The 21,491-nt window shown below is 36.9% G+C and overlaps 1 protein-coding gene across 10 annotated transcripts in view; it reads right to left on the reverse strand.

The window, feature by feature from the left end:
- Positions 1–1,271: 1,271 nt before the first annotated feature.
- Positions 1,272–21,491, reverse strand: part of sema4d (sema domain, immunoglobulin domain (Ig), transmembrane domain (TM) and short cytoplasmic domain, (semaphorin) 4D) — a 73,384-nt gene continuing 53,164 nt past the window's right edge. For 5 of the 10 annotated variants that reach the window (XM_079586401.1, XM_079586402.1, XM_079586405.1 and 2 more), the window contains 8 exons: positions 20,475–20,626; positions 19,323–19,498; positions 18,926–19,082; positions 17,490–17,712; positions 16,182–16,297; positions 14,592–14,761; positions 14,300–14,346; positions 10,255–11,323 (listed from right to left, as the gene is read on the reverse strand). In XM_079586401.1, the coding sequence (XP_079442527.1) occupies positions 10,398–11,323; positions 14,300–14,346; positions 14,592–14,761; positions 16,182–16,297; positions 17,490–17,712; positions 18,926–19,082; positions 19,323–19,498; positions 20,475–20,626 (1,967 nt within the window). In that variant the 3' untranslated portion in view covers positions 10,255–10,397. Of the gene's footprint in view, positions 2,199–3,902; positions 3,995–4,071; positions 4,285–8,073; positions 8,224–9,086; positions 11,324–14,299; positions 14,347–14,591; positions 14,762–16,181; positions 16,298–17,489; positions 17,713–18,925; positions 19,083–19,322; positions 19,499–20,474; positions 20,627–21,491 lie in introns of those variants that run through there. The other 5 variants (XM_079586406.1, XM_079586398.1, XM_079586399.1 and 2 more) reach the window with 2 other exon arrangements.

Consider the following 21,491-nt stretch of genomic DNA (forward strand, 5'->3'; position numbering starts at 1 on the left):
AAAATGAATGCGTTTAAAAAATCTTGTGGGGAAACTTTCTGAGATGCATCTTGAGAATGTGCGTTTAAAGCATGTTTGACAACTAATACGGTAATGATATGGATGCTAATTTTCAAAACAGTGGTTGCTGATCTATCAAATGTGATTTAAATGATTAAAATAATTGAATTAGATCTTCATCCTGTTGAAAACAGTGTGTTCAGGGGAGCATTTAAAGCCCCTTAGGGTGAAATTCTCAAGTCCAGGTCAAATTTCATCCTGGAAATAAATCAATAAAGTCTCAAACAAACCACAATATAAAAGCACACACTGGTTTTATTTGCTCACACTAGGAAAGGGTTATGTTTTTAAATGACTGCATTTAAGAATCTTGTGGAATTTAATGAATTATTAAATGATTTTTTGACAACAGTAGCATAATACTGTCTAAAGTGTTGCATGCAGCGTCCGAAAGCGGTGTCTGGCCTATAAACATTGATTCAAATATTATTCAAAAATGTGTTCAAGATTTTGTAAGTATTGAGTAGTTGTGCTTGAAGTCAATTGTTTTATTTGTGATAATAATGCATCGACAAAGCAAATTTTGTTGACATCATCTTTGGCCAGACTGTCATAGAAAAAAAATATATATGAACATGCAAAAACAAAAGAGACCAACAAAATATGAATAACCGAGTATGTTGTGGTCAATGAATGCTTTTTCCTTGGAGCTTTATGCTTTTCTACAAGTTTTTGTTTGTTTGTTTTGTATTGTAAAATAAAACCTGTAACTGTATTTTGCCCTTTTTGCCAAATGATTTTGTCAGATAAATACCATAACCAAGTTTAATGTTATATTTTCCCTATATTTTGATTTAATCAAACTTGTATGGTCATAAAAGCACATATCCGCTCTGAACATCACTTGAGGACACTGCAAGTTTTCAAATCATTGCTGGCTGATCTATAAAATGCGATTTAAAAGCTTAAATTAAACCAGTTTGTATAATATCCACAGTTTTTATGAGGATGGTTGAATGTTAACCAGTAAAAACTGAGACTTCACCTTCGCAAAGCCGCGCTGTTTATGTGTTCAGAGGTGAAGAGTGATTTTAATAGGCTGTTAAGTGTGTGTGTGTGTGTGTGTGTCAGTGTCTACAGAGGTCACCCGTCTGGATCAGCAGTGCAGGGATTGATTAATGTGCCTTTCATTGGCAGCTGATTGTGTGGGTCAGTTAACAGTCTTCACACACACTCTTGAAGATCATACGCTGGTCTCTGAGGTCAGAGGTCACGATGAGGACGCCATTGACCTTCATATGGAGAGGATCCATAAAACTTCATTTTGATTTTTCAAACAACTTAATATAAGATAGAGTGAATGATCAGTGGTTTGACATATGGAGTATTTTAAGGAACATGGGTTTTATAGGCTATTATAATTGTCATGGTGTGTTTTTTTCTTTTCTTTTCTTCTGCAAACAAAGTTTCCTTCAGAATATCTTGAACAAAACTACAGCAGGAACAGGAGTTGTGGCTGTGAAACTGCTCCCGAGACATTCAAAAACACGGTTATTGTCTCTGACAAATAATAGAAATATTATTTATTGTGGTTGCAACCTCTAATTTGGAGGACAAAAAATATATTCTAGCAACTTCTTGATACGCATTCAAAATCTGCTTAGATAAACACACTGGATTACTTCAACAACACAACAGGAGGCTATACACACAGATATTGCTCTCTCCAACATGAGCCGTTGTCGTCTGCTCTCGAGGACGGAAAGGCTACGGTTAGAAGCGTCATAGAAAGCGGTTCGTCAGTCTCGCTGTCTGCACCCGTCTCTCTGCGGACGTCCTCCACGACTGTCTCAAACCGCCTGGCATCCGGACGCTCTCCGGTGGGATCTCTGATCTGGAGGAACAGGAACAGGCTGACGGACACGGAGCCGCGGAGAGAGTGTGTGTGCAACATGGACCTGAAGCACCACACACCAGCAGCAGTGTGATGATGTGAGTGTGTGTGTGTGTGTGTGTGTGTGTGTGTGTGTGTGTGTGTGTGTGTGTGTGTGTGTGTGTGTGTGTGTGTGTGTGTGTGTGTGTGTCTGTGTGTGTGTGTGTGTGCTCTCGTCCAAGCGTCCGTCCCTGGAGCCAGAAAACGATGCCATGATGAGCGATAATGACCCGGTTCAGAGAACACCCTGTCCATCACAGCTCTCCTGCAGGATAAGAACAACTGTGATGAACTACACATACACATACACACACACACACACACACATACACATACACATACACATACACATACACATACACATACACATACACATACACATACACATACACATACACACACACACACACACACACGCACACACACCTCTCCTGCAGGATAAGAACAACTGTGATGAACTACACATATACACACACACACACACACACACCTCTCCTGCAGGACAAGAACAACTGTGATGAACTACACATACACATACACACACACACACACACACACACACGCACGCACACACACGCACGCACACACACGCACACACACCTCTCCTGCAGGATAAGAACAACTGTGATGAACTACACATATACACACACACACACACACACCTCTCCTGCAGGACAAGAACAACTGTGATTAACTACACATACATACACACACACGCACACACACACACACACACCTCTCCTGCAGGACAAGAACAACTGTGATGAACTACACATACACATACACACACACACACACACACACACACACACACACCTCTCCTGCAGGACAAGAACAACTGTGATGAACTATACTCTAAAAAATGCTGGGTTGTTTCAACACAATTTTGGGTCAAATATGGACAAACCCAAACGTTGGATTAAAAATGTAATTTAAAAATTTAACCCAACGGCTGGGTTTTTCCACATTTGACCCAAAATTGGGTTGAAACAACCCAGCATTTTTTAGAGTGTACAAATACACCATCATCATGTATTAACCCTAACCCATCCTGTAGAAATCAAACCGCAAATTGACATGTCCAGGTCAATACACAAACACACACACACACACACACACACACACACACACACACACACACACACACACACACACACACACACACACAATTTTACGGAAAAGGTTCTACATCTAACTGACCTTCAGTACCAACCCTAAATCTGATGAGGCAGCATTTTAAATGTGCAAAAGCATTATAAATAAATAATGATTATATATTTTTGGTTCAGCTTTGTAAATACTGAATGAAGACACTTCCATCTTCCTGCTCAGTGATGTTTGAACATGTGTGTGCAAAAACATTTCGAAAGCAAATTGAAAGAAGTCTCTTCTGCTCATTATACATTCTATATACAGTAGAAATATTAATATTGTGAAATATTATTACAATTTAAAATAGCTGGTTTCTATGTGCATATAATGTGGTGAACGTGATTTCACCAAGTACCACATGTTCCTGGACCAACTCTCAGATCAACCAATCAGATTTGAGGGACAAGTTTACAGTTTATGTCAAGTTTACGATGACCATTAAAATGTCATTATTCCTGTGATCCCTGTGTCACATGAGATCATTCAGATATGCTGATGAAACAATTTTAAGTTGATGAAAACAGTTCAAAAGAGCATCTTAACATTATAAAAGCTCACTGTCTAATCTTCACTGTCACTTTTGATTCATTGAATGCATCCTTGCTGAATAAAATTATTAATGTATTAAAAAAAACCCTAACCCTAAAAGTTTGATCTCAAGTGCAAGAGTTTGAATTGTTCACTGATTCGAGAGAAAAAGTTCAGTAAAAAAAAAAAAAAAAAAAAAAAAATCATACCTGATCATATTTTCATTTCTTTCAGGAAACATGCTCTAAAATTCAACATTGAACATCAAAAACGCTGTGATTTCCCTCACCCAGGCTTTCTTCCACTCCTGCAGGAGTGTGTTGTGTTCAGACAGTGTGTTTCTCCACTGATCCACATGTGTGTGAGGAACACCGGCCTCGTCTGAGAGGAAACACACACACATCACGTTACAGGAGAAGATGACAACACACACTTGAAAGTCAGACTCGAGGCTTTACCTCTGCCGTCGAGCCGGAGCTGGACTTTTGAAGCATCATTCCCAGTTTCAGACACGGCCGTACACTCATACTGGACATCTTCATTCAAAGCGTCTTCCTTCAGCCAGCTGCTCACCAGCACGGCATCATGGGAAACCACACGTCTGTGTTCAAACACGGGAGTCTCCAGTCTCCGGCCATTTATGTGCCACTCAACACTTACATCTATAGGACCTGAAGGAAAACTGCACTTACATTTGGACCCTACATGATATTTAGAGCTCCAGTACACGCGCGCACACACACACATGCACACGCCCGCACGCGCGCGCGCACAAACACACACCATGCTGTTTGAGGAATCATCGGATTATCACACACTCTCATTCTACATGCATAACAAACTGTACATTCACATCATAAACCAGATCAAATTAGTTAGGATTTGCTTCAAATGCATTCAGCTAAATGAGTAAATAAATCTTTTAAATGAGTGTTTCCATAAACAACTGAGTGGTTATATATACACGCTGGATTTACAGTATCTGACATGATGTTGACCACTGAACATTTTTTTTTGGAATATTGTTTCCACCACAGAACAATCTAAATAAATAATAAAAGGTAACTTTTTACCTCAAAATTTTAAAATATCTCGCAATTCAGACTCATAATTGTGAGTTATAAAGTCAGATTTGTGAGGAAAAAGGTCAAAATTGAGATAAAAAGTTGCGATTTCCTTTTTTATTTTTTTATTCTATGGCAGAAACAGGTTTCAAAACATGTTGACTCATCTCAGTTTGTCTCATTTCACTGGTTACAAAGACACACATACATGTCGACCCAAAAACACTTCCTGAGTTATATTTCAACTTGTAAACCTCACTTTCACAGTAAACACAGGGATAAAATAGTGAGTGTTTACAGATAGAAATAATCTAAAGTGGCGATGAATAATAGTTCATCCACCCAGAAAATGAGTTTCACCTCATAAGACTCTTTAGCTCAAATACATTTATCAGATGCTTTTATCCAAAGTGATTTACATTGCATTCAAGATATTCATATTCTCCGATCATGATGTGGGATCAAACCCGTGATCTTGGCATTGCTTGTGTCATTGCTCTACTAACTGCTCGAGCCACAGATAACACACAATTATAAAGTGCTTTAACAAAAATATGAGCTTCACATTTCTGCCTTGAAATGTCTTGCTCATCACTGTAAGCGCACTTCTGCACACATCTGATCTGTGCTGACAGAGACACTGATGCTGATAACCCAGTTTAACTTGAGCAGGTGACATTCTTTAAACATGAATGTTTTCACATGTGTCACGCATGTTTAATGCCAGAACTGATCAGTGTTGGGGAATGTTACTTTTAAAAGTAATGCATTACAATATTGTGTTACTCCCTTAAAAAGTGACTAATTGCATTACTTAGTTACTTTTTTAGAAAAGTAATGTGTTACGTTACTTTTGCGTTACTTTTTTCCCCAACTGGGCTGGGCTTGTTTTTTTATAACACAAAAGTTATATTTTTGGACAAATGTAAAGACCCTTTCACACTAAAAGTGAAATAATAATCCTCCGGCTGAAGGAAATGTGTACAGTAGAGGAAAGCAAACCAGCAAACCTTTCTAATCATCTATAGTCATTTTTGCTTATTAAACGGAATCATCGAAGGTCAGAACCAAGTACATTGGTCAATAAAGTGAGATTAAATGCATAAAAAAATATGTTTTATTTAACATATTTAGTTATTGGAGGTTTGCATAGTATTCTGATTCTGTATTTCACTGATTTGATTCATTTTGAGGAATATTGAATATTTTCTTGTGTGTGCAAGTGAGATGAGTAAATGCTCACATTTAGTCTAGAACTACAATAAACATCGCCCACACAACGCCTCTGCACTTTGATTTGTCACTTTTGATGTCAGTCAATAAATGGGAAAACAAAGTAACTTGCGTTACTTATTTGAAAAAGCAACTCAGATATTTTGTTGTAAATTTTAAAAGTAATGCGTTACTTTACTTGAAAAAGTAATCTGATTACGTAACTCACGTTACTAGTAATGCATTTCCCCAACACTGGAACTGATTCCCTCTCTTAAAAAAGTAGTGTATAATAATACACAAATAATCTCATTGTGTAAAATGATACTTGATGTAGTTTCAAAGATGCCAAAGATTTTTTTCTTTGATTACAGGAATAAATTACATTTTAATATATATTCATATAGAAAACAGTAAAATGTTACTAATATTCCACAATTTTACTGTATTTTTTATAAAATAAATGCCATTTCTTTGGTAGAAAACATCAAGCACATTTTAATAGATTTGTGCATTTTATATTTGCAAAAATTAATTCATTACTGAGATTCTGCGTGTCAGGATTTCGCTCAGTTCAAAAGCTCTTTAAAGTGCCCCAGTTATGGTTTGTCGGATATTAACTTTCATGTCGTGTGTAATAAAGCTGTTTGTGAACGTGAAAGGTCTGCAAAGTTAAGTGCAGATAAATGGAGTAATAGTCTCGCAGAAGAAAGAAGTGATTCTCAACCGCCAGAAACGACTGGTCAGTAACTCCAGTCTCACTTCCCGCTCGAAATTATGTAGTTTTGTAACTAATTTGCATAATACCAGCCTATGGTTTTCATTGGCTGACGGCGTACAGCGTCTACTTTGCCCCGCCCTTAAACACTAGTTGTATCTGAGACTAGAAGGGTTTGGTTTGTGTTGTTCATGTCGAGAAGACGCTGTTTTCAGCGTGTGAATGCACTTTGATGCTCTTCTAAAGGATGAGATTGATATAAAGTAAAACCGACGCCATTGTTTCTGTTCGTATCACTGTGTGCAAGAGCTCAGGAACATCCGGAGCTGAAATCCACGTATGATAATGGCTATTTGGTTACCGAAACACACTGTAAGTGATCGACCAATCAGAGCAGAGTAGACCAATCACTGACCAATCAGAGCAGAGTATACCAATCACTGACCAATCAGAGCAGAGCAGACCAATCAGAGCAGAGTAGACCAATCACTGACCAATCAGAGCAGAGTAGACCAATCACTGACCAATCAGAGCAGAGTAGGCTCTCAGAAAGGCGGGGTTTAGAGAGACTCAGAGTCTCTATGAAATGAGCTGATGCTGCAATGGATATTATGAGAAAATGCCAGTGTTTGACCTTGGATGCATGTAAACATGTTGCAGGAGGCTACAAAACACAATTACGAGTCTTTAAAACAGCACAATAGGGGCACTTTAAACCAGAATTATACCATAATATACAGCTTCAATAACGCAATAAACAGCATTTCACATCTTTTTGCAATTCAAACATTTATTCAGGCTCTCTAGCAAAAAGATTTGAAGAAACTTTGTACATCATCAGTTTTTTTCTGTACAAATATTTACACTGTACACGACTGGTGCATGTGATGTGGTGAACGTCCTTCATAGAGTCCTTCAGTCAGACGTTTTCTCACGCACTTCTTTCACAAGAGTCCATTTACAGAACAGGACAATAATACAAACCATAATCATAAATTAAGATCTGAACAGAGTAAGAAAACAACAAAAATAATGAAATTCTAAAGTTATTTACTGTCAAATAAAAGCTTAGTAAACTCTAATGAAGTGAATCTCTTTATTATTCGCTCTTGTTTTGAAAATAAAGGAGCAAAAAGAAAACTTGGAATGCAAATTTTAGGCATCAGCAGAACATGCAGACACACAAAAACACTTGTCAAAATACTCGTCATATGACTTCACAAAATCGGAGTCCTCGGCCAATCAGAACGCTTAATAATGCAGGAGGAGTGAAAGAAAGTGGCCAATCAGAACGCTTAATGCAGAAGGAGTAAAAGAAAGCGGCCAATCAGAACGCTTAATGCAGAAGGAGTGAAAGAAAGCGGCCAATCAGAACGCTTAATATTGCAGGAGGAGTGAAAGAAAGTCTTGAGAGTATTGAGACAAGGCTGATGAGAGAGAGGTCAGAGGTCAGAGGTACCACTCACCCAAGGCCAGGCAGAAGAGCAGAAAGGCCTGGTGAGGGTGAAGGGCCCAGGACTGTTCCCTCAGGAGAGGCGGGATCAGCCGAGGCCCATCCACACCCCTCCAGCCCGAGGACGGGACGTCGACAGGGGGACGAGGAACAGCCATGGGTGCTGTGCAGGAGAGAGGGAAGGAGAGAGTGCTGAGAATCAGAGGTGGACAGCGGCTTCAGGAGCGCCACGGGGAAAGCTGGGAATGACGGCGGGAGAAGCGTGACCAAACATTTCACACAAAAATCTGAAGAATGTTTTTGCACTAAGAAATTATACGTAGTGACATTTTATGCGGATTTCTTTTCTAATATTCCAATTATCGTAACGCTTAAGTCCTTCATATGGAATACAGCCATGAAAATGACAGGACACGGTGTATTTATTTATCATGAAAATGGCAAAATGCAAAAAAAGAAGAAGAAAAAAAAAGAACAGAAAAAAGTTACTTTTATTGCATAAAGAAAATAAATATTTGTGACATTTTCATGACGTTTAAGTTTAGTATTTGAATTAGCATAATAATGCAATACAGTCATGAAAATGATCCAGTTAGGACAATTTATTATATATATTTGTGTGTGTGTGTGTGTGTGTGTGTGTGTGTGTGTGTGTGTGTGTGTGTGTGTGTTAAAATCACTGTTATGAAATATTGGCAAATTTTTTTTTGAAAATAATGTCCTAAAAGGGTCTTTTTATGCGAAAATAATAGATTCTCGTTACATTGGAGTTTCTTGACAAACCAAAAATACTACAAATTATATATAGCCTATATATATAAAAACTTGTGACATTATTTCCAGTGACATTATAGCATACTTCTTAATATTCTAGTTGCCATAATGTCAAAAAAATACCTTATATGTAATATACAGTCATGAAAATGATCCTGTCAGGACACAATTTATTTATTTCACTGTCACGAAATAATGTCGAAATAAAAAAAATCCTTTAAAGCAAAAAGAGGTCGTTTTTCTTTCAATTTTGGGAGTTTCTTGACTTTTTTTGTGATATTCATTCACACTATTGCTGCTAACATAAATAATATAATATCTTCAAAAATATCTAAATCATAAAGCTTCTTCTTTAAGAAAAAAAGTTTTCAAAGCTCACGGATGTGGACTTCAGTCAAACACTGTGTAAAAGAAATATTGTCACGTGAGACGGCAGCTCACACACACACACACACACACACACACACACACACACACACACGCACACACGCACACACACGCACACACGCACACACACACGCACACACACACGCACACACACACCTCATCTGCAACCACAGGAAGCTGTGCAAGAGGCACATCACAGTGTTTAGACTTAGTTTTTGGTCTCGTTTATAAACACGAGGAACCCATTTGAGCTTTTTCTCCGTGTCTGAGCGTTCCCGAGCCTCCAGAGACATCGTCCTCTTCCTCTTTATATGCAATCCTGCATGTGTGATACTGAAATCATCCCTGAGATTTAAAATCACACACCATCAAATCACCAATAAACTTCGGGTTGCACCCCTCACTAAAAAAAAAAAAAAAAATTCTACCTGCATATTTTGTTGTCTTCTTTTCCAGTGCCAATATCGAAACATTCGGAAATCAAGATACATTTACTGGAGAATCAACATGACTTGTTTTCTAAAAAAAAAAAAAATGATGTTTTAAATGAATGCAGAAAACTAGAAGAAATGTGTCAGTGGCGTATGTATCTTGTTTTACATTTGAATGATATATTTATGCCATTTAAACTAATTTTATTATTATTATGCCAGAAATATTTTATATGTAATACAAAATTATCCTGTCAGAATCAGAAACCCATTTTTTTGTATTCAAATTTAACGAAATAATGTCAAAATGATCCTGCAAATAGTATATATATATAAAAAAAAATTTCTTTACATTTTAGGGTTTGTTGATATTTCACCCCAAAAAAAATAAAAAATACTACAAATAATATAAAGGGTGTCTTCTAACATAAACACAAAACTGAAATAAATGTTTTTGAATAACAAGACTCAATATCTTATTTTGCTTCTCAAGCAAAAGTATCTTGATTTAAGAATAGTTTTGTACCAGAAAATAAGACAATAACAGGAGAGTGCAAACCGAGGGTGAATATTAAACGCCCCAAAAACTGCACAGAAAAATATATTCAAACACAGTCCGGAACTCCAATTTGGAAAACATCACACACACTTACCAATTTGGTAAATAATGTTTCCAATTTGGAATCTTATTTGGAATTTAGTTGTCGCTGCGGCGAGTTAAACGCAAGCGCGTGTGAACCCTGCGCTAGTGTGGCGTGTCGGCGTCGGCGTATTCAATGGGCTGAGACACGCAGTCGATGTCGAAGGGTCGGCCTTTACTGGGACTATCGTCACCGTCCTCGAAGCTGTTGGACGGGACTTTTCCGTTCACATATTCCGTCTCCGTCTCGTATCCGGTGTCTCTGAGCGCGTGCAGTGGATGCGCTCCGTTCTGATTGGCTGAATCCGTCTTCTCCTGCACAGGCTCCATCAGGCCCGACTCACAGGCCACGTACTCGGCCTGAGGCTTCTTGTGTGAGCCGAGCAGCGCGGATCGCATGCGGAGACACGGCGCCGGCAGATACTGCATGTAGCAGTTATACGCCAGAGCCGCGAGGAAGAGGAGGAAGAAGAGGAGGAAGAGCGACAGCAGGGCTATGCTGTTGTCGTGCTGGATGTATTTGGCCGAAGGATCGAGCGTCTCGGTGCGAGCCGGTAGGTTGCTGACCTCTGGAGGGATGTGGGATTTGGGTTTAATGGCGTTGTTTGGAGGGGTTGTTAGTGAGGGAGAGTCCGTGTGTGTGGACGTTAGTCCTGAGGGGAGACCGTCATTACCTTCAGACGCCGGGGTCGGGTCGCGGGACGCGCTCTGAGGACGCTGAGCGGATAATAGAGGAGTGTTGTCGGGAAGGTCCAGGCGGAGGACGTATCCGGCCACCAGACGGGTGAAGTTCTGTCCCGCACCGGATTCGACGGACCAGCATTCGTAGCGGCCCGCGTCCTCGGACGTCACGCTGTAGATGAGGAGCCCGTTCTCCCCCAGCAGGAGGAAGCGAGAGGCTTCGGTGAGAACGTGACCGTTGAGTTTCCACAACACCTGAGCCAGGTTAGAGCGCACCTGACACGCCAGGTCAGCAGAACCGCCAGGCTTTACCGCCACCTGCTGGTAGTCCTCCAGCGACAGAGCAGCGACTGCGAGAGAGAGCGACAGCACGGCAATTATCCTCAACATCAATGCAGTACATTCTTATGCCGGGTACACACCGAAAGATAACCAAACTGATTCCCTTCCGACAATCCTAGCTATATCCCGATTATCTTGATGGTTCTTCAGATTATCTTATCAGATTTTCTCTTGGTGTGAGGTGTGTTAAAGGGATAGATCACTTTGAAATAAAATGTTGGGATGTTTTAGCTTACCTGAAGTGCATCCAAGATGTAGGTGTCTGTTTCCGCAGTTTCAATTTTGATATTTTTAGGTCAATCCGTTCTTGTCTGTCAGTCATATAATGCAGGTATGTAGGTACCGTCTCCAAAAGCATGCAGAGAAAAGTCCAAATTACACAATTCCCCATCGTAAATGCACATTGATGGCCTAAGCTCGCGCCAACTCATCCGGGAGTGTTGAGTTTTCACTTATTCCCAATTTGTAAGCCTTCTATCTTCACACATTACTCGCTTCATTGTTCAGGTCCATCAAAGGCATACGTTGAGCCGTACAGCCAATCACACGCGTTTCTGCTGAGTTTAAAAATGCAACGTCCAATCGAAGGCGGTTAGATTAGTTTCCGGGGAAGAAATCCGGTGTAAACAGATCAGATGGACGTGGTTGTGTAAAAGAGATAAAAACGATATAAACACTGTTAGTTTTCTCACACAAACCGCTTGTTTCGTGTCTTAGGCCATCAATGTGCACTTATGATGGGGAATTTTTTCATTTGGACTTTTCTCTCCATGCTATTAGAGACATCTCTGCATGCTTTTGGAGACAGTACCTATACACCTGCATTATATGACTGACAGACAAGAACGGTTTGACCTAAAAATATCAAAATTGAAACTACTGCGGAGACAAAGACACCGACATCTTGGATGCACTTCAGGTAAGCTAAAACATACCAAAATTTAATTTCAAAGTGAACTATCCCTTTAAGAGTGTCCGAATCTGCTTGGAAGAACGTCGGAGTCGCCCCGATCGCGAATCGTAAATATTTAACATGTTGAATATTTACGATTAGAAATCCTGATGTGTGGGGGGAACCCAGAGGACAAACCATAGACAGTATATAAACTGGACACAGCGACCCCATAGGTTTTTAACGGAGAAAAGTGAAGCCAATTAGAAGCACTCACTTCCTGATCGCCAGGCGAACTGAGCTTGACGACGTAGATGTGGCGTGAGCCTGTCTGACAGCTGTAGGTCTGTCAAATCTGAATCATTCCTTTCCGAATCTCTGAGACGGAGAGCGTGAGCATTAGCTGTCCATGAGCTAGCAGCGGGAGCAACTTTATCACTCTCTATGGGCTTCTCCCTTGACTTTATGCCTCCACGTCCTCCCGATTGCCTGCGAGCTTCTCCGCCGGTCTATACGGTAATTTCTCTACAGTGCGACAGAGAGTCGAGTGGTTATGACGCAATCGTTAGCCTATTTTTACAAAAACTGCCATAACGTAAGATACAAAGTAATGGAGCCTTTTATACATTGTCGTGTTTCTTTAGAAATAAATAATGGACAAATGGAGTCTTTAAACGCCTCAGATGTAAAGTTATTCGCTGTCAAAGTGACGCCAAAATGAATGGGAGTCGATGGAACGCTAACAGCAGGAGATGCTCTGCTAATCAATGGCTAATCAAGCTTCGCTTTCCGGCGGATGGATTACGCCCTTGGGACAAACGCGCGCACGCTCTGGAGATCATCACGTGAATCGAAACAATATCTAATCAGAAAGCGAGATGATGGAAGACGGAAGCATAACAAGCACAGTCACTAAAGTGTAATTGATGTGGAGGATCAGCTTGTTGATTTGTGGCAACAGCACTAATGTTTATACAACGTGTCGTGTAAAACCAAAAACACTATCAGCGCAATTTCTTCCTGCATATCGTCCGCCATGCTTATTCTGAAGTCTCGCGAGATTTAGTTTTGTTCACAGTCGAGACTATGGTTGAAAATCTGTTAGTGTGTGTCTTTGTCACATCATGGCACACACACACACACTATAGGAGGATAAATCTAGGATTTTTTGTCCTCATGTTTGTGGTCTATCACATTTTGAAAATCTTATAAGATGCAAAAAATCTTTTGGTGTGTACTCAGCATTAGTTTACAAGGGGAAAGTGACACCTATAATTATTTTTAAAAATTGCAAAAAGTTTTAGATTAAAAACGCATAATAAAAACATCAAAAGGTAAATGTTTATTCTATTGTATTACTTTATTTGTGCTTATAAATTTAATATGATGCCTTTGGTACTTTGTAAGGCTTTAATTTGATGATTATATTAGTATTATTATTTTTTCATTTTTATATTGTATTATTTCTTTCCTTGTATCTTTCTGTGTCTTATCTAATCCGCTTGAAATTGTACAGCACTTTGGTACACACTGTGTTTTTAAGGTGCTTTATAAATAAACTTTGATTTGATTTGAATATTGTTCCTCGTGTTCATGTGGGGAAAAACAGAGGAAAACATGCCGTGATTATTTATAACTAGACTTGTACTGGATTCCACTTCCTGTTTTAATCATTTAGAATCTACCCAGCAATGACTGTTTAAATTGTGATTATGATTCCTCTGACTCTAAAAGTTATTAAAGAACAAATTTTCGACTATGGATATTACATAATAAATGATATAAATAAAAAATAAATTATAAAAATAACAAAAAAATAATGATAATTTACCCGACTCTAAAATTATAAGGTATAAAAACCATTATTATATATTATACATTACATTATAATTTACTGAGAAGTTGAAAAAGTTGTATAATTATGAGATAAGTGACAATGTTCTCATGCACTCTTGTTTTTTTTGGTCTGTCTCAGCAAGTGTACAGACAGCACAAAAACTAAAAAATAAAACAAAACAGGCACTAAAACTGGACCATTTGAGCTTCTTGACGGAGTCTAATTTAACACAAAATGACATTGTGCATTACACACCTGGAGGGCATATCCCAGCATCCCCTTTGAGGCTCTGAATCAACTTCCTGTAAACACACACACACACACACACACACACACAGCTCAGAAATATAGACACATCTGATTATAGATGATAATGCAGTCTGGCTAACATATTCCAGAAAATATATTCAAAAATATTTAAAAGTGTCTTTAAAACACTGTAATGTGTTCCTCTTTAAAGACAGCGCAGAGATACAGTGTCTGCAAATATTTGAGAAGTAACAAGACAGACGTGCTGTCAGTCACAATGCAGCGTCTCATTTCTCACCGTTGTTGAGCATCATCCTGGAAAATATTAATGCAGGACGTTGAGTGTGTGTCCCAGGCGCAGTACGGGTCTCGAGCCAGAACACAGTCCACACAGGACAGGTACTTCTCACAGAACGCAGTGGGACACTGGACCACACCGGAGTCAGAACCAGCGTACAGGAACCGGGCCTGATCAATCCGTGCAAAACAACCAATCAATGACTCACTCTAATGCTCATGTAGTTTTACATGTTTTTTCAAATGTTTGAGATTCAAATATATAAATTATACAATAAAAATACATAAATATTGATGTTTATTAGGCTGTACGGTTCAATTAGTGCATATAAATTAAAATGAATAAACGTTCTTTCTTGTGTTCATGTAGTGAAAAACAGGAAAACATGGCGTGATTATTTATAACTAGATTTGTACCGCAATCCACTTCTAGAATCTAGAAATCTACCTGGCAATGAAACTATGATTATGATTTCTCTAAAGTTATTTCAGAGCAAATATGCAAGTATGGATATTATATAATAAAATAAAATGTAAAATATTTATATCATAAATTATAACACACAAAAAAGACGATTCCTCTGACTCTAAAATTATGAAGTATAAAGTATACATCAAGCACTTTCAGGATAATAATAATAATAATAAAATATATATATAATAAAAAATCATATAAATATGATTATGAGAAATTAATGATAGACTATGATATAATATAAATTATGATTCCTCGGACTCTAAAATTATGAAGTATAAAGTATATATCAAGCACTTTCAGAACAATATATATAAAATACATGATAATACAAAATAATATAAATTTGATGATATGAGAAATTAATGATAGACTATGATATAAATAATATAAATTATGATTCCTCTGACAAATATTTTCAGGACAAATATGCAAGCATGGATATTAAATAATACAATTGTAAAAAAAAAAATATATATATATATATATTTTTTTTTAAATACATTTTATTTTATAAAAATATGACAATTCATCTGACTCTTAAAAATATAAAGTATATATCATATATATTGAGAAATACTAATAATATATACCGTATACACACAGACAGTGAATATATAAGGCAATGAAAAATGGCTGCAGGAATATTAATCGTAATTTATTTTATATATATATATATATATATATATATATATATATATATATATATATATACATATATATATACATATATATATATATATATATATATATATATATATATATATATATATATATATATATATATATATATATATATATATATATACATATATTGAGAAATACTTGCAGAAATAATATATACCGTATATATATACATATATATAAAATAAATTAATAAATTAATATTCCTGCAGCCATTTTTCATTGCCTCATATATTCACTGTCTGTGTGTGAGCCTGAGAAGCTGCTGGAAGAGGAACAGAGTGTGTGCAGACTGTCTGTCTCCACCGTATGGAAACTTCCTCCCTGCTGTGGAATTACAGTGAATGAAGTGTGTTTTTGTGGATTTTATTTCACAAGATTCATCTCTCGAACGGTCACATCGCTGATAAGGAGAATCTGAGCTGTTCTCACCGCCCGTGTGGAGAGCACCAGCGTTTTGATTGGCTCAGAGTTCTTCAGCAGCTGGATCTCCTCCACCGTGTGAACCTCTCCCTCCAACACCAGAGACTTATGCAGGAAACCTTTATCTGAGGACACATCAACAACATCACATCACCACACTTTCTTTACATCCATCACCACACTTTCTTATTATCACCATCACCACACTGGAAAGCACAGCTTCACTAACTTTTTTACTTGAGATTTTAAGCTAATATTCCAATAATTCGCACGTTCATGCTTCTCTGATGTCGTTTTATGGTCTCATGACATGCAAGTAAACTGATGAAATATTGAATCTTTAATAAATGATTGTTAGTTTTGACTTTGTAGCTGAAGTTTCAAGTACTGTAGACTCGAATCTCTTTTTAGATGTGATAGTGTCTCAGTCCACATTACACTCACACTGGTGTTTTAGGAACCCCATCAAAATTAAATCACATTAATAATAATAATATATTATCTAATTATATATTTTGACATAATTATTTATATTTATTAAATAATTTAAATAAATAATTGAATAATTATACTACTACTTCTACTTATTATTATATAAATAATGATAATAAAAATGATCATAATTATTATTTATACAATACATTATTATTATTATCATAATAATGATCTATTATATATTATTGTTGTAATGAATAATACTATTTTATTATTATATATGTATTAAAATAATAATTTTGTATTATATTTGTATCATTATTATTATTTATAATATATTATTATTATTATGATCATAATTAGTATTTATGTTATTATTATTACTACTATTTTATTATTCTATAATTTTTAATATTATTAATCAATTGATTAATAATTATTATTATATTTTAATTAATTATAAAGAAATAAAAAATACTGTCTTAAACTAGAATTGTAAATAAAGAAATAAAAAAATAATATTTTATAAATATCATAATGCTTTATTTACACTACAAGTTACTAATAATATTTATGTATTAAATTCTTCGCTTTCAAACGTTCAAATCCTCAAGCTTTTATTTTGAAATGCTGCAAACTTCAGTGAACAAAAATGTAGTAAATGATGTATAATAAAGTAAAGCTAGCACACGCTGTGTTCCTTAATGCACATTAGCTTGCATGCAGAGATGAAGTTCACTGCATTCAGTGAACAGAGATCATGTGCAGCCCCATCTATTCATTTTAATTTTACATTCATATCACGAACAGCGGTTTGGAAAACAAATCAAAAGCAGACTTTGACATCCTGTGGTTTCGCATCTCTTCACTGCACTCTCTCACCGGTGGCGGTGAAGATCACATCGTAGAGGTTTCCATCGAGCGCCTGAACTCTCTCCACGGCGATCTGTGTGTAGTTGACGTCTTTGGTGATGAGGCGCGGGCCGTTGCCGATGGGCAGCACGGGGTCCTCCAGCAGCGGATGGTCCCGCACGAACTGCAGGGTCTTATCGGGCAGCTGGAGGGACGAGTTGATGCTCTGCATGCGGTTCAGGTTAGTGATGCACTGAAACAGATATCATCAAATCAAATGATTAGCGATAGCAGTTAATATGTGATGTTATTATTAAACTCTAATGTAGAATGCAGTCAGTTATTTCTTGATAACACACCGTTGCCATGAAAAACAGAGCGTTGCCATGGACACGGTGTTCTTTAACGGAAGCAATACAATCAATTAACTCTTTTTTAAATCAATATTTTGTGTCATATTATGGATTTGTTTGGTAGGTAGCCATGTAATAAGCGGGATAATGTATAGCGAGGCGGTTGTTCTAGCGAATACAACCCGTTCCGGCTCCGCTTCACGTCGGGTCCTGATCAGCCTGTCGGGGTTGTATTCGCTATAACAACCGCCTCGCTATACATTATCCCTTACATATTTATTAGCTTCGGCTGATAACTCTTCCTGCCTGGCTGTTTAACAAATGTTAGTTTCTCCTTATGTCAAATATTTATTGCTAACTTTGACTTACAATTTACATGCTTGAATAATTTTATAGTACAAACCTATATATTGTGGTCAAGGACGTAGATTTGGTTTGAACATTGGGGGGGTTTTCATGTGATCATGGTATAAATATTGGGGGGGTTGTGGGGGGGGGGTTGTAATGCATAGATTTAAATATTGGGGGGGGGGTTATCTATATATATATATACACATACACACACACAGATGAAACTCAAAAAAATATATATTTCAGTAATTCAACTTAAAAGGTGAAACTAATATATTATATAGACTCATTACATGCAAAGTGAGATATTTCAAGTCTTTATTTGGGGTTTTCATAAGCTGTAAGTCATAATCATCAACATTATTACAAATAAAGGCTTGAAATATCTCACTTTGCATGTAATGAGTCTATATAATATATTAGTTTCACCTTTTAAGGTGAATTACTGAAATAAATGAACTTTTGCACCATATTCAAATTTTTCGAGTTTCACCTGTGTGTGTGTGTGTGTGTGTGTGTGTGTGATTTTATTATATGCATGTAGTTCATTATTATTTTCAATTATTTTATTTTTTATTTCATATTTTATTATTGAATTCATTTTATTTTACTTTATTTTATTTCATTATTCTTTTATTATCATTTTCTTTAATTATATTTTATATTTTATTTTCATGACTAATTCTCATTCACAGCACCCTTTAAATGATCCATGTGAGCAGAAATAAACCATTGAAATCCATGTTTTGGGCAAATACTAACCGCTCCGGGTCTGGGACTCGGCGTGATGCCATTAAACCGGACCCACTTGGTATGGGACTGCTCCACCGTGGCCTTCTGCATGTACTTGCCTTTGGAGAAGACCTCATGTACTGAGCTCATGTTATACGCACACACCGCCGACAGACCAACATTGCCCCTGACACACACAGAAACAAGAAATGCATTTCACTTATGCATACAATCCAGTCTTACCACTTCTTCATGCCACTTTTGTTCTGCATTAATCCAGTTACTCACATCCAGGTGATGCTATGACTCACAGACATACTCGGATGAATCAAGCCAAACTGGTTTTAAATGCCACACACACTTATTTAGCACTGTGGGTTTCATTTTTGCTCTTCAACCGACCATAAACAAATGTGCTAAAGCTCACCACTGAGATGTAAAGACACCATAGATAACCGTGTCTCTCCAGTGAGCGGCTTTCAGAATGAACACGTCATGGACCACGTTGAAGACAAAGTTGAGCTCGGGCATGGAGCAAACCAGTTTAGCCTTCAGAAACGACGTCCACTTCTTCTGCAGAGTCCGCTGGCCTCCCAGATCACCCTGTCATAGCGAGAGACGGGACACACTTTATAGAAAATAATGGTACATCTGCATGGTGTCATTTACATAAAGGAAATATTTCATTACAACTGGAACTAAAACTGGAACTAAAACTGGAAGTAAAACCAACAGCAGCCTCAAGCACTGAACGGCTTCTGTAATCACACGACGTTAAAATGAAGAAATTGGTTGTTTAATGATTTCTGAAGGATCATGTGACACTGAAGACTGGAGTCACAATGCTGAAAATTCAGCTTTGATCACAGGAATACATTACATTTTACAATATATTCAAATACAAATCAGATTTTTTAAATTGTAATAATATTTCACAATATTACTGTTTTTACTGTATTTTTGACCAAATAAATGCAGCCTTGGTGAGCAGAAGAGACTTTATTCAAAAACATAAAAATATTGTACTAGTGTATAATATATAATAGAAAAAATATTTGTGTTTGGCTCGTGGTCAGGCTCTGGTATTACAGTCTGAAATTTCATTCTGCTTTGTTTTCAATTATGTCTCTGAAATATTTGGTAATTATTACATTACATGAACAAAGAATCAACAGAAGCTTCTGCTAATTTCAACGGCACGCTGCGCCATAAACTAAACAAGCTTCCAAAATAAACATCAATATGCACCAAAAGTTGTCCAAAAATATGGCTTGAAAGAATATCTTTTAGCTCTGAATGTTGTTTATGTGACGAAAATGACGATCAATTGATTCTCTAGCAGTAAACAGAGAAACTGAAAGCATGTTAAAAGAATTTAAAAAACAGAAAATGAGATAAGATCTAGATCTGGATCAGGATAAGATAAGATCGAAACATCTTAAGTGACAAAGAGGGAAGTTTGATAATTTTTACTGAAAACCTAAACATGCGGAACAAATACATTGTTATGCCTTCATTGGAAACGAAATGTAAGATGAAGGAATGGAGATAAGAGTTATTAGCACAGGGCTGACCTCACCTTACAAACACGAGCGATCCTGGGGATCAGCAGCTTGCCGAAGAACTCGTACTCCACCGACACCTCCGTGAAGAAGTAGTAAATCTTATCGTCATCTCCATCCGGGCTGTTCTGCCCTTCCCGGATCACATCGGCAAACACGAAACTGGGCTCTGCACAGGCAACCACAAGCGGAGTCACAACCGAGCAACAGTATTAATATGCTGTTATAGTTTTCATTTTATTCTGAATTAGCTTTTATATCAGTTTTCGATTTAGCATTAGTTAAAAAAATGTGTGTGTTTTTGTCATTTTAATTAGTTTTATCACATTATACCATTCAAACATTTGTGGTAAGATGAAAAAAAAGAGAGAAATTAGAACTTTTATTCATCAAGGATGCATTAAATTGATCATAAGTGACAGTGAAGACATTTATAATGTTACAAAAGATTCTATTTAATAAATGCTTTGATAAATGTAATTAATAAAATGTAATAAACGCCAATAAATGCTATTAATTGGACTTTCTATTCATCAAAGAATCCTGAAAAATAATATGCACAACAATTTTAAGCAACACAACTGTTTTCAACATGGATAATAATCATAAATGTTTCTTGAGCATCAAATCATCATATTATAATGATTTCTGAAGGATCATGTGACACTGAAGACTGCTTTGATCACAGGAATAAATTACATTTTCAATATATTCACACAGAACAGCTAATTTAATTTGTAATAATATTTCACAATATTACCCGTTTTTACTGTATTTTTGATTAAATAAATGCAGCGTTGGTGAGCAGTCCAAAACACAAAAAAGGCTGTCAATTAGCACTGCATTATTTGTATACTTTGTCAATACCTTGAGATGGCTTGAGAAAAACACAAAAAATATATATCATTGCAATCGTGTGTTTATTGTGTATCAGTCAAAACGTTTCTTTTTATTCAGCTTGCTGCTATTTGCTGGATGCTTTTGTCCATATAAGGGATTTCCTGGAACGTCATAAGTTATTACTTCTACGAATC

Source organism: Phoxinus phoxinus, assembly GCF_949152265.1.
Source record: "Phoxinus phoxinus genome assembly, chromosome: 17".
NCBI lineage: Eukaryota > Metazoa > Chordata > Actinopteri > Cypriniformes > Leuciscidae > Phoxinus > Phoxinus phoxinus.